The 13,335-nt window shown below is 37.9% G+C and overlaps 1 protein-coding gene across 13 annotated transcripts in view; it reads left to right on the top strand.

The window, feature by feature from the left end:
* The window catches only part of LOC126210598 (zinc finger protein 501-like), a 129,920-nt gene that overhangs the window by 15,078 nt on the left and 101,507 nt on the right, over nucleotides 1-13,335 (top strand). For all 13 annotated transcript variants that reach the window (XM_049939875.1, XM_049939869.1, XM_049939868.1 and 10 more), the window contains 2 exons: nucleotides 2,990-3,058; nucleotides 5,397-5,456. In XM_049939875.1, the coding sequence (XP_049795832.1) occupies nucleotides 2,990-3,058; nucleotides 5,397-5,456 (129 nt within the window). The remainder of the gene's footprint in view (nucleotides 1-2,989; nucleotides 3,059-5,396; nucleotides 5,457-13,335) is intronic.

The following is a 13,335-nucleotide window of genomic DNA, read 5'->3' as shown; positions in this document are numbered from 1 at the left end:
ACAGTGTTATTACATGATACCTTAGCCCACTTGGCCTCTGTGTCGCCTGTATGCACCACCAACCATTTTTCAGTGTTGGACTCCACGGACTGACCTCACAAGCAAGCTGATGCTTCTGTGGACCTCATGGAGCAGGATCCTCCTCCTTTTGTACCCTGTAGCAGCAAGTCTTCGCAGGCTACCATTTGGCAGCCTTCGAGCTAACACCCTTTCATTTCTTCCTCATCATGACTCTCCTCCATGGAATGTTTGTAGCCTTCGGTTCCACAAAGAGGTTTTTAACTCTGCTTACATTATATTATGCCTTAGGAAAAGGTAAATTGCACAAATGACTGCTAGTACTGCAATTATACGTGTAGCTGTTACATTAATGGTAATTGCGTTCTGCTTTTGTTCACAGTGGTATTTCTGAACATATCATCATTTCATCAACAGCATTCTGAAGCATTCATATTTCTCAAAAATAGTTGTACTTCACATGACCAGTTATCTGTCTGAACCGTTCGTTTAGGACACTTACCAATTTTTTTCTGATAGAACTATGAGAATTTCCTGTTGTTTAGATACAAGTAATACTTTATTAACCAAGAATGTAATCCTCTGTACCGAGCGAGGTGGCGCAGTGGTTAGCACACTGGACTCGCATTCGGGAGGACGACGGTTCAATCCCGTCTCCGGCCATCCTGATTTAGGTTTTCCGTGATTTCCCTAAATCGTCTCAGGCAAATGCCGGGATGGTTCCTTTGAAAGGGCACGGCCGATTTCCTTCCCAATCCTTCCCTAACCCGAGCTTGCGCTCCGTCTCTAATGACCTCGTTGTCGACGGGATGTTAAACACTAACCACCGCCACCTAATCCTCTGTCTATAAGACTGACTCCATCCACTTGGATGTGCATGACTTTGTATACCATTGAAATTGTGATGTAAAGCTAGTTACTGATAATTATAGATAATTAACTATGGAAGCATTATAGTAAAATGCTACACTGCTCTTATTTACAGAAATCACAGCCTTCAGACGTGCAGGGAAATTCCTTTTCTGCTTGCAATAATCTCTGAAAAAATGTTTTTGGTGTTAACAGCATAGTGCTCAATTGTTTATGTGTAGGATGGTGGACAACTTCTTAAATTTCCAATTGTATTCTAGCATCACTTGCACTGCTTTCTATTTCTCTCATTAGCCTAGCTAATTTTTTTCAGGTGATTCTGTATTATACTTGAATCCTTATTCATGGCAATCATTGAACATTAGCATATTGCTGTAATCCAATTGTTATTCTATTGAACATTTTAGTCATATTTAACAATCCTTGCTCCATACCCGTAATTTGAGTCATATGCTAATGCACTGCTGTTTCTCTGTTATGCTACGAGTACTTCTTGCACTTGACCTATTCTACTATTCGAACTTGAAATATCATCATTATTTGCTGTGCCAGACATGGTGTTTAGTAATTTTCCACTCACATTCAGCCATCCTCTCTTGCTCCTTACTAGAGAATGTTGTACCTCTTACTTGCTGCTATTCCTCTCTCAGCTTATCATAGGAAAACTTAAGTTCATAATATTAACTCCGTATGTCTCCCATCATATTTCCCCATTTTGCTTCCGTTAGCACCTTTAAGAGGAGACCTTGCAACCTTCTCTCTTTGTTCATCACCTCCCAGATGTTGAAGATTGGTCTGAATGACCATCTGTGATTTGTGAGGAGTACATCCAGCTGCTGCATTTGCAATACCCCATTTCTCAAAGGCTGCTTGACAATTCCTTGTGCTCTGAAGATGAGCAAGATCATGACATTCACTAAACTCCATCTAAGTGTCATCCTATGTATTCCTTGGTCTCAACCTGTATGGCCTATTCTGTGGTGTTTCTTTATTCATTTGCTTTTCTAATTCGTGTAGCACTCCTGGATATTTCTTTCTAAAGGAAAATTTTAAAACAGAGTTGGGAATTTCTACTTTTACTTTGCTACCATTAACTTCAGTTCCTTTCTTATCTGTGAGTATCTGAACACTAACTTTAGTACCACTAATGGCTTTTACAGTGACCATGTACCACAAAGAGTAGCTCCCACCATGGACAGTTCTACTGAGTACAGATTTATCAAATGGATGATTAACCATTCTTTTACACTTGAGCCATAGTTCCTTTACCTGCTCCTGTCCAGTGCTAAATGTGTTTCCATATTGAGATATGACAATAGTGCCTCTGTATCTAGTTTACTGAACATATAACTGTTCCTACTAGTTTTAGCTGATCTTCTTTTGAAATCAGATTGCATTGTTAAAAAATTTGTAAGTAGCGCACACACATGAAATTTATAACAGAGCAGGTCAGAACCACCCAATGTAATGTAATGTAATATAATGTAACATAGCATAATATAATGTAATTGTTTTCCTTATTTGATTTAGTCATATGAGTAACGCATGTACGACTGTTACAGAAATTAACTGTTTTCTTATCCAACAGGGAATTTTAAAGCTGATTGTTCAAAATATAATTTACAGATCACTGCTGCAGATCTACCTAAATTTAACCTGTTCCTGCTATTGATGACTAATAATTATGATAATAAACTTAGTGAATTAATGTCACATTTTGTTATTATTCTAAGAGCACACATTTTGTTTCTGCCATATTGCGATAATTCTATGTAAAGAGGAAACTGTATAGGCAGGGTAAGCCACAGTGTTCTACTGACTTGAGTCCTTCAATGGTGCTATTCCCATATATCCCACTTGAGAACCTCTAGTTGCAATGTTTGGAAATCACAGGTGGAAAACCTGGTGATAATGGAAGTCAGAATCAGATTGGGAAGTGTGCTCAGATATCGTAATAGAAGGTGGCTGCTCAAGATAACTGGCAAATTCAGGCAGTGTTTCTGTTGTCACAATGTAATCATTTATATTCTGTAAACTAGTTTCATAAGCAATTATTGTACTCAATGTTGCACCTGCACTTAACTCATTTCCTTTCATTCAGGTTGATGCCAACCCACTTGCATCCTCCAAGCAAGAGATGGAGTATGTATCTGCTAAGGAAGAAACTCCAGTAAGTACTAAAATTCACCTGTCTTCTGAGCTTGCAAAAAGTAACGATGCTCTGCACAGAAACACATTGTCTTCTTGAGTGCTGGGTGATTCTGTCCCTCTGTTCTGAAGGAATGGCTGCCTCATTTTACAGTTGCTTTCTGGCCTGCGTGCTTTCAGCATTCTAATTTCTTACTCTTTACAACATAGCATTCGGCTGCAGCCTTTGCACACCTTAGGTGCAGGGAAAGCTCATAATAACCAAACACACATCATTATTGCAAAGTCAACCAATGGTAAACCCAGGATGGAATAAAGACAATGTATGAAAATGGTAGATTGCTACTTACCTTACACTGGAAATGCTGAGCCACAGGCAGAAACAACAAAAACAGTGCGAAACACAAAAAGTATACTTTTGGCTGAAAGGCATCCTTCAGAAGTACACAACATACGCACACACACACACACACACACACACACACACACACACACACACACACACACACACACACACACACAAAAGGCTCCACCATTGTGTTTTTAAACTGCAAGGGTTACATTGCAAAGGACTCGATTCGTTCACCTATAAATCCTGCTCCAGTGATCCCATTCCAGAAATCTAACAGGATCTCTGGTCCCTCCTGAAATCTGTAGGCCCATCGCAGAACCTTTCATTGTAATCTGTCTGTCTCCTCACCTCTACCACTCCCCACACTATCTTCTACATGCTTCCTAAAGTTCATAAACCCAACCATCCGAAATGCCCCATTGTCACCACTTATTGTGGCCCCACTGACAAAATCTCTGCTCTCGTAGACAAAAACCTTCACTCCTGTTCCTTTACCACCTGGTGACTTCATCACTATTGACGCCACCTCCCTTTTCAGTAACATCACTAATGACCCTGGCCTTGCTACTGTTGAAGACTATATTTCCCAATGATGACAGATTCTGAACCTACAACCTCCTTCCTGGTCACCTTCACAATCCTAAACTAACCTCCTGACCTTGTACAGAAAATGATCTCCCATGCCTTATCTCTTCAGTCACCCACCACTTTCCAAACTCCCACCTTCTGGTCACAGAGGAGCATTCCCCTCAGGACTCTGTACAACCCAGGACTGGAGCAATTGAATCGCATTCTCCACTGGGGTTTCGATTTCCTCTTGTTGTACTGGAAATGAGGAATGTGTGCCTACTATCCTTCCCACCTCTCTGACTCGTATTTTTCCACCCACTGAACCTATCCATGGTTCAGGAGATATATGATATGATAGATACTGATATGCGTGAAGAACTGCTGCATAGTGCATGATATTTAAATTTGTTACTACTCTCGTTGCAACTCTATTCAGAGCACATTTTGCAGACAGTATCCACATATGTCACTGAATGTAGTACAAAATTAGATCATTGTATGACACTTCTGTTAGTTCAAGGGATATGAGATATGTGAAAAAATGCCACATCGTGCATAGATTTTTAATTCACTTATTCTTTACTACAAAGAAACTTCTGGAGTCGAGTCAATTCAGGAAACCCCTGGCATCTGGCAGCACTTTTGACTGTCTTTCAACTTGAAACTGAAACAGCTATATCCAACGATAAATCTGTAGAGTTGTGAGGAGGCATTGCCATAGAAACATTTTCAAAATCACCAAGCAGGGCAATGCACTGGTTAGCACACTGGAATTGCATCTGGGAGCAAGAGGGTTCAAACCCACTTCCGGCCATTCTGATTTAGGTTCTCTGTGATTTCCCTAAGTCAGTTAAGGCAAATGCCAGGATGGTTCATTTGAAAGGGCACAGCTGATTTCCTTCTCCATCCTCCCCTAATGGGAGCTTGTGCTCCATCTCTAATGACCGCATTGACCGGATGTTAAAGCACTAATCTCCTATTCCTCCTTTTACAGTGCTATTGTAGTCAGGCATAGCAGCTATGCTCAACATACAAAAACTGCCTGGGATCACATTTCTTAATTTGGATTTTGTACTTATACATTTGTACATTATTCATATTTCTTTGTACAACTGTTTCATAATTTTAGAGGTGGTTTCACAAATACATGGAAATTCTAATAGCAAATTGACAAAATGAACACTTGGGTTTTTCAGCTAGCTATCTATGTAAGGATCATAAATTTAAATTCTACATTTGTTAGCCCCCATCTCTGCTAAAAAAAAAAAAAACTATTAATTGCAAAGGACTCTAAATTAGAAAGGGCTGGCTGGCTCTGCATACATCATTGGCTGCACGTTGTAGAAGGGGGAAAAAAGTTGGTTGGTGTTTATGATATGACTTAAGCATTTATACGAACACAAGGGTAAATCTGTTTACTCCTTGTCATTGTTTGCAGGAGTGGGATGTGCCTGATGACCACGATAGTACACATGATCCACAAAGCATCATCAAAGAGGTGAGTTGTTCTAATGTTGTGGTGGATAATTGCACTACATAATGTAGAATAGTAATTTATTTGTTCCCCATAGAGTATTTGGATTTTGAACATATATGCCACAAGTAATGTCATAACTTGCTGGAAACAATTACAAAAACACAGTTTATCTCAATTAAGTATGGATAGTATGGTGCAAATGAAGGTAATCTACTTCCTTAAAGTGCATTCATTAATACTATAAAACACTTATTACTAAGATATTCCTGTAGAGTGACTTCCCTTTAGGTACTTTGGAAGCTTGTTAAACAATTTGATTCCTATGTTACACAGTCTGTAGTTTGTATAGTGCCTTGCCAGGTGACACACACACACACACACACACACACACACACACACACACACGTGGACAGAGAAATTAAACAAACTTCAGTTGTTGCTATATCAAATCAAGTGAACATCAATGGTAACTACACACATCAGCAACATTAACTCTGTATTCAGTGGAGGGAAAAAGTGTAACTTGTGAGTGGAGTAGTACAAAACATTTATTGTGTTTGTGTGTGCGTTTCCACATCATCAATTGTAAGTAAACACAAAATGTAGTCACAAAATGTCTGTGTATAATGAAATTACATTTCATAGATAACATGATTTGCTAACTTAGTAACAAAGCTCACAGTAACACCTTGTAGTTAAGATGACAAGCTACCACTGTACAGTAATGCAAAGTGGGCCCACTGAACCCCAATATTTGAAAACAATACTTTGTCAGCGTCAAAGCAACAGCTCACAAACTCAGTTTTACTCACTACCTTGTTTGGAACATAAAAAATGAAAATGGTTTACATCTTTACCATGCAGACAAGCCTAGATGAGAAAGTAGAAGATTATACAAGCTATGCCAATTTTTGTGCCTGAGCTGAGGGCAACATCAGTGCTCAACAGTGTTAATATTCCATATGTCATCTTGTTTATGTATATGACAATTTTTACCATGGAAGCAGTATTTAATGTCCACAACTGTTGCCAATATTAATATGAAAATCCTCATCAAATTCAGTAAATTGGTCACTATGATTTTTTGGCAATGTCTGGTCATCTTTATTGAGCCTTTTTCCCCCTCCTCCTTGAATAAGTGGACGCAATTATTAACAGTTCTTGCAAGTGGAATTGCCCAGAAAGTGTTCCTGTCCTAAGGTAACTCATTTATATTTTTATGCAAGATTTAACTTTCACCTGATTTTTCTTGGTAACATAATCTAAATGTACTATCACATGAAGTAAATTAAATTGATATTGTTAGAATGGTAATAATATATATTGTGCTTAACTTCAGTGCAGTATACAGAAGTCCAACATTCTAGTTGTTATTGAGTAACCTGACATACATTTTTTAATAGCTTCAGTTTTTATTTATTTTTCAATGGCAAAACACACACACACACACACACACACACACACACACACCCTGTTTCTTTCACTCCTTCCAACAAAAAGCAGTGCCATGTTTCTATACAATGCAATGACCGGACAGTCACATGTTGTTGTTGAATGCTATCTGACTAAATACTGTACATCAGTTAAAAGTGTGTGGCTATTTATGAAATTTTTAATAGTACAGAGCAGTATTCAGTTGTTAGTAAACTTAACCATAATTGAAGCAGTTAGTGTACAAAGAGTAATAAATTTCTAGTGGTATTTTTGTTTATTCAGACCTTGATATTTGAAAGTACTACTTTTTAAGAACATAGTAAGTACATAATAGTTGGCAAATTCCAACACTGTATTTTAAATTTGTAATTTCATACCTGTGTTCATTGTAACATTATTGTTAACACTTTCAGAGATACATTATGAATTCTTTACAGTGCTGTATTACTGAATTACAAATAATATTGTTCTTATTGCTGAAAATTTGTGTGAAAACTCTTGATACAATGAGTGCACTTTGTTTACGAGCAAGTGTTAACAAAAAGTAAAATGCTTTAAGAACTTATATCAGCACAGAATAAATATAAATCATACATATGTCATTTATTTACATCTGAGCATGGTGAAATGAACATTGTTTTCTTAATATGTAATGTGAAATACACATGGAATTGTGTTATTTACTACATGAGAATTGCGTTCACCAGCACTACCCAACATTTGAATATATGTTATGCTCTTCACGTACACCAAAGGATGTTGTTGCAACAGAACAGTGTTCTACCACATACTACTCTGGCAGTCTGGTGGCATTTGAGTCAAGTATTAGAGTGCAGGTAGATTGGGTGTGGTTGCTCCCCCCTCCCCGCTCTGAGAGTGGCCTGTCAGATTGCTTTACTAGGCATTTTTATGTCGAGTTTCGTGAAAGATCACATCTACAGGACACCATTCAACATTCATTAAGAGCTGATTGCAATCATTTTTTGAGACAATGCTCTTCATGTTAGACAGTTGCTGATGTTAACTTTGCACCAATGTCAAAGGCAGGAATTGTACGGCATGTGGGTAGATTAAATAACTAATGAGGGAGTACTGGATCAGACTGATTGGGGGGAGTAAAAGGAGAGATTAGTCAAGGACACATTCTGTGGTGCCAAAAAAGTCAGTTTGGTAATAGGATGAAGTGTGAGGGGAAAATATTACAGGGGGGATTAAGGTTAGACAGTAGTAAGCAGGTTCAAACGTACGTGCATTTCAGTAGTTACACAGACATGAAGAAGCTTGCTCAGCATAGACTAATGTGAAGAGTTTCATTAGTAAACAGATGACACCTTGATGCTTAAGATCGTGTCCTATCAACAGATCCCTTCTCCTAATCAAGTTTTGCTATAAATTTCTTCTCTACAGTTTTATTCATTATTTCTTTATTAATTATCCAATGACCCCATTAATCTGGGGTGTTCTTCTGTAGCAGCACATTTCAAAAGTTTCCTCTCTTTTCTAGATGGTACTGTCTATCTCCCACCTCTCACTTCTGCATAAAGTTACACTTCAAATTTTTCAGAAAATATGCCTGCATTTTTGATCCTCTTTGCTTCTAAAATCTTCAGTTATTAAGCTCCCAAATTGCAAAACTTTTCTGTTTCCAATATCTCATTTTGCAGTCTTAGTCTCCCAGCATCACCTTATTTAATTCAGCTGCATTCCATTACTATTCCGCAGTTAGACACATTAATCTGTACTCCTATTTTATTTTTCACCTGTTGACAGGTGCAAAAAAAAAGACAGAAAACTTTCCTTGATTTTGGACAAATGTTTCTTTTGCACTGGAGTATTCACAGGCGCGCACACACACACGTACATGTATGGCCTCATTGTGCAAAATGGAGTGGGTGAGGGGAGAAAAGAGGCAGGGAGTGGGAGGGAGACTTGGGGAAGGATGGCCGATGGCTCGTAGGGAGGAAGCAGGTGTGTGAGATAGGAATTTGCAACAACAGCACACGTCAACACACGTGACAATGTGATGACGTGAACGTGGTGACAGAATAGAGGAAGGAGAGACTGCAGGGAAGAGGGTGTTTGTAGAGGAGGGTAGTCAAAACCGGCACTCATAAATGATTTACATTCTGCTAGAACCTTCCATGCCTGTACTTATTTGCTCCTTATTAACATATGTTTCTGCTTGCAGACACACTCATGTAACACAGTGACATTATAAGTTATAGAGTGTAGCAGTCAGTGGTCCTTTTTTAGATTTTATTACACAAATCCAGATTTCGGCTAGTAGCTAGCCATTCTCAATGCACTGTTTTCTATTCTCAGTGCATGTAGGTCCCTGTTGTCCAGGCATCAGTCACAGTTCTTTGAATACAGTGGTGCATTGAGAATGGCTAGCTCCTAGCTGAAATCTGGATTTGCATAGTAAAATGTAAAGAAGGACGACTGAGTGCTGCACTCTATAATTTATGTCACATGTCACCGAGTGCAACTACTTTAGTGCAACCACTTAAGGTTACCTGGCAGTGGCTTTAAACATTAGTTATGAATGTGATTTCATGAACTACCAGCCATATGTTTGCTACCATTTTTACATATTTTGATGCACTTCATCTATTATAAAGATGTGATAGAGAAGGCCTGTTTATTTGCTCAAAAAAAAAAAAAAGCAGCTTTTATTTCAAGTGATATTATACTCTGAAAAGTGGTGACTGACGGGGCTTTGGTGAAGCTATGATAGGCCAAGCTAGCCAGCAGTGGATCTACAACCAGCTTCATACAAGGTAACTAGTCTTAGATAGGATGGACATAAAATATAACTACCCAGAAACGCAAATGGACTACAAATTGGAACTGTGTACATTGGAACACTGAGAGGAAAGGTAGAAGAGATGGTGGATATGATAGAAAGGAGAAAGCTTGATATTCAAGGCATGGGAGAGACAAGAAGAAGGCACCAGGGAACTGAGGAAAAGTTACAGATAGTATTGGAGTGAAGTGAGGAAAACAAAAGGGAGTGGGAGCTGTTGTGAGCGATCTTCTAAAAGAAGAATTACAGAGGACAAGTGACAGGATAACGGAGAACAGAATTATCTATGTAAGCATAGACCAGATGTGGTTTAGATTCAAAGAAATAGTTTTGATAATTGAGAGATTTATACCAAATAAATTAATAAGATGTGGTACTGATATCCCATGGTAATGACATAGGAACAGTCGGTATTGTAGTCATAAACTGTCATAGTTGTGCTGGAAAAGAACCACAGCTCCAGGTGCTAATAGAAAGCACCAAATCTGAAATTGCTATAGGTACAGATATAACATTTTTCAGAAAGCATAGATTAAATACAATTGGTGGTAGAGTGTTTATTGCAGTCAGAAGTAATTTACTTTGTAGTGAAACTGAAGTATATAATTCCTGTGACTTAGTATTGGTCGACATTATATGTGACAGTCGTAATAAATTAATAACTGGTTCCTTTTACCAGTCCCCAAACTCAGATGATACAGTTTTTGGACAGTTCAAAGAAAACTTGAGAGTAATTTCAAATAGGTACCATCAATCATATAGTTATAGTTGTTGGTGACTTCAGTCCACCATCAATATGTTGGCAGAGATACACGTTTGAAGTTGGTGTTAGGCATAAAACATTGTCCAAATCATTCTGAATGCCTTCTCAGAAAATTATTTTGAACAAATAGGAGCTCACTTGCAGTGTAAATGTTTGCAAAAACATACTTGAGCTCTTAACAACAAATAATTCTGGCCAAAAAGGGCGCATCATGACAGGTACAGGGACTGGTGGCCACAAGATTGTTGTAGTTAGACTGAATACTGTAACATTCAAACCCACCAAAAAGAAACATAAAATACATCCATTTAAGAAAGCAGACAAAACTTCACTTGACACCTTCCTTAAGAGACAGTTACCATTCCTTCCTGTCTGAGTGTATAAACATAAACCAGATGTTCAAATTCAGAGAAATATTTTCAATGGCAACTGAGTGGTATATACCAAATAGATTAATAAGAGATGATACTCATCCCTTGTGGTGCACAAAACAGGACACAACACTATTGAAGAGGCAAAAAAAAAAAAAAAAAAAAAAAAAAAAAAAAAAAAAAAAAAGCATGCAAAATTTAAAAGAACACAAAATTCCTGAGATTGCCAAAGCTTTACAGAAGGTTGAAATTTAGTGTGAACTTCAATGCAAGATGCTTTTAATAGTTTCCACGGTGAAACTCTGCCTCAAAATCTGGCAGAAAACCCAAAGAGATTCTCATGATATGTAAAGCACAACAATGGTAAAATGCAACCAGTACCTTCACTGTACGATAACAATGGTGATGTTATCGATGGTACTGCCAGTAAAGCAGAGTTACTAAACTTGGTTTTCTGAAATTCCTTCACAAAGGAAGATGAAGTAAATATTCCAGAATTCAAATCGAGAACAAGTGCTAACGTGAGTAATTTAGAAATAAGTATTCTCGGCGTAGCGAAGCAGTTTAAAACACTTAAGAAAGGAAAGGCTTCCACTCCAGATTGTATACTAGTCAGCTTCCTTTCAGAGTATGCTGATACAAAAGGTCCTTAGTTAGCAGTCATATCCAACCACTTGCTTGTAGAAAGATCTGTACCCTAAGACTGAAAAGTTGCATAAGTCACACCAGTACCTACGAAAGGAAATGAGTAATCTACTAAATTACAGACCCATATCACTAATGTCAATTTTCTGTAGGATTTGAGAACATATACTGTGTTTGAACATGATGAATCACCTTGAAGAAAATGATGTATTGACAAATAGCTAACATGGATTCGGAAAGTATCGTACTTGGGAAATACAGCTAGCTCTGTTTTTCATGAAGTAATGAGTGCTGTCGACAGGGTACATCAAATTAATTCCGTATTTTTAGATTTTCAGAACATGTTTGATACCATTCCTCACAAGTGAATTCTAGTTAAATTGTGTGTCTGTGGAGTATGATTTGTGTCCTGTCAGAAAGGTTCCAGTTTGTAATAACTTATGGAAAGTTACCATTTAAAACAGAACTAATATCTCATGGTCTCCGAGAAAGTGTTACAGGCGGCCCTCTGTTGTTCTTGAGCTATGTAAACCATTAAGGAGGCAATCTGGACAAGCCTCTTAGATTGTTTGCAGATGATGTTGTCAGTTGCCATCATGTAAAGTCATCAGTTGATCAAAATGAATTGCAAAATGATTTGGACAAGATATCTGTATGGTGCAGAATGCGACAATTGACTCTAAATAAAGAAAAGTATGAAGTAATCCAGCACTAAAAGCAATCTGCTGAATTTCAGGCACACAATAAATCAGTCAAATGTAAAGGCTGACAAATTATTCCATCCTGGATTTTCCATTGTTTAAATTTAAATGCTGTAAACTCAACTAAATACAGATAATTGAAATTTCAACGATCACATAGATAATGTTCTGAGGAAAGAAAGCAAAAGACTGTGATTTATTGGCAAATAACTTGCAAAACATAACAGGTCAAGTAAGGAGACTGCTTATACTATACTTGTTCTCCCTCTTCTGCGGTATTGCTGTATGGTGTGGGATTGGCATCAGATAGAGTTGATGGAGGACATTGAAATTTCATGAGAAGGTCCTGTCACAGCAAAAACACCTTTGTTTTAATGACTGCAACACCAATTCACGTATCACATCTGTGGCAATCTCTTCCTTATTTTGCGATAATACAAAATGAGCTCCCTTTCTTTCAATTTTTTCTATCATCACCTTTCTCCTCAGAATGTGAAAATATTTTTTGATGCCCACCTATTTAGGGAGAAATTATCACCATAATAAAATAAATTAGGGATCATATGGAAAGATTTAAGGGTTTGATTTTTCCATGCACTATTAGAGGGTGGAACGGTAAAGAAGTACCTTAAATGTGGTTCTATGAATCCTCTACCGGGCACTTAATTGTGAATTGCAGTTAATCATGTACATATAGACAAGGGAAAGAAGTATGGAGGTGGTTCAGATGTATGCCACTCAGGTGGGTTACACATATCAAGAGGAGGAGGAATTTGAGGAAACTAAAAAATCTTTTGAATGGACAAAGTTATGGGCGACTTGAATGCAGATGTAGGGAGTGAAAGCCAAGGGTATGAAATGTACTGGGAGCTGAAGGATGGGGGAAGTAGAAATGAAGAAGGAAACAGTTTTCTGGAATTCTGCAAGAGAAATGGTTTAGTGATAGGTAACTCGTGGTTTCAGAAGAAAGAGAGCCACGAAATAGTGTGATTCAGAATGAATCTAACACACAAATCTTTGGTGGATTATGTTCTCTGTGACTGGGAAACAAAGAGGACTGTAATGGATATAAATGTACCACCATCTGACTCACTGGATAGTGACCACTGGCCACTAGCGATGAGCATGAGAATCATGAAGGAATGGAGGAAGAGAGAGAACCAGGAAGGGAGAATTAGAG

The sequence above is a fragment of the Schistocerca nitens genome, chromosome 10 (genome assembly GCF_023898315.1).
Source record: "Schistocerca nitens isolate TAMUIC-IGC-003100 chromosome 10, iqSchNite1.1, whole genome shotgun sequence".
NCBI lineage: Eukaryota > Metazoa > Arthropoda > Insecta > Orthoptera > Acrididae > Schistocerca > Schistocerca nitens.
The sequence above is the reverse complement of the archived record's forward strand: the minus strand, read 5'-3'. Positions and strand labels throughout refer to the sequence as shown.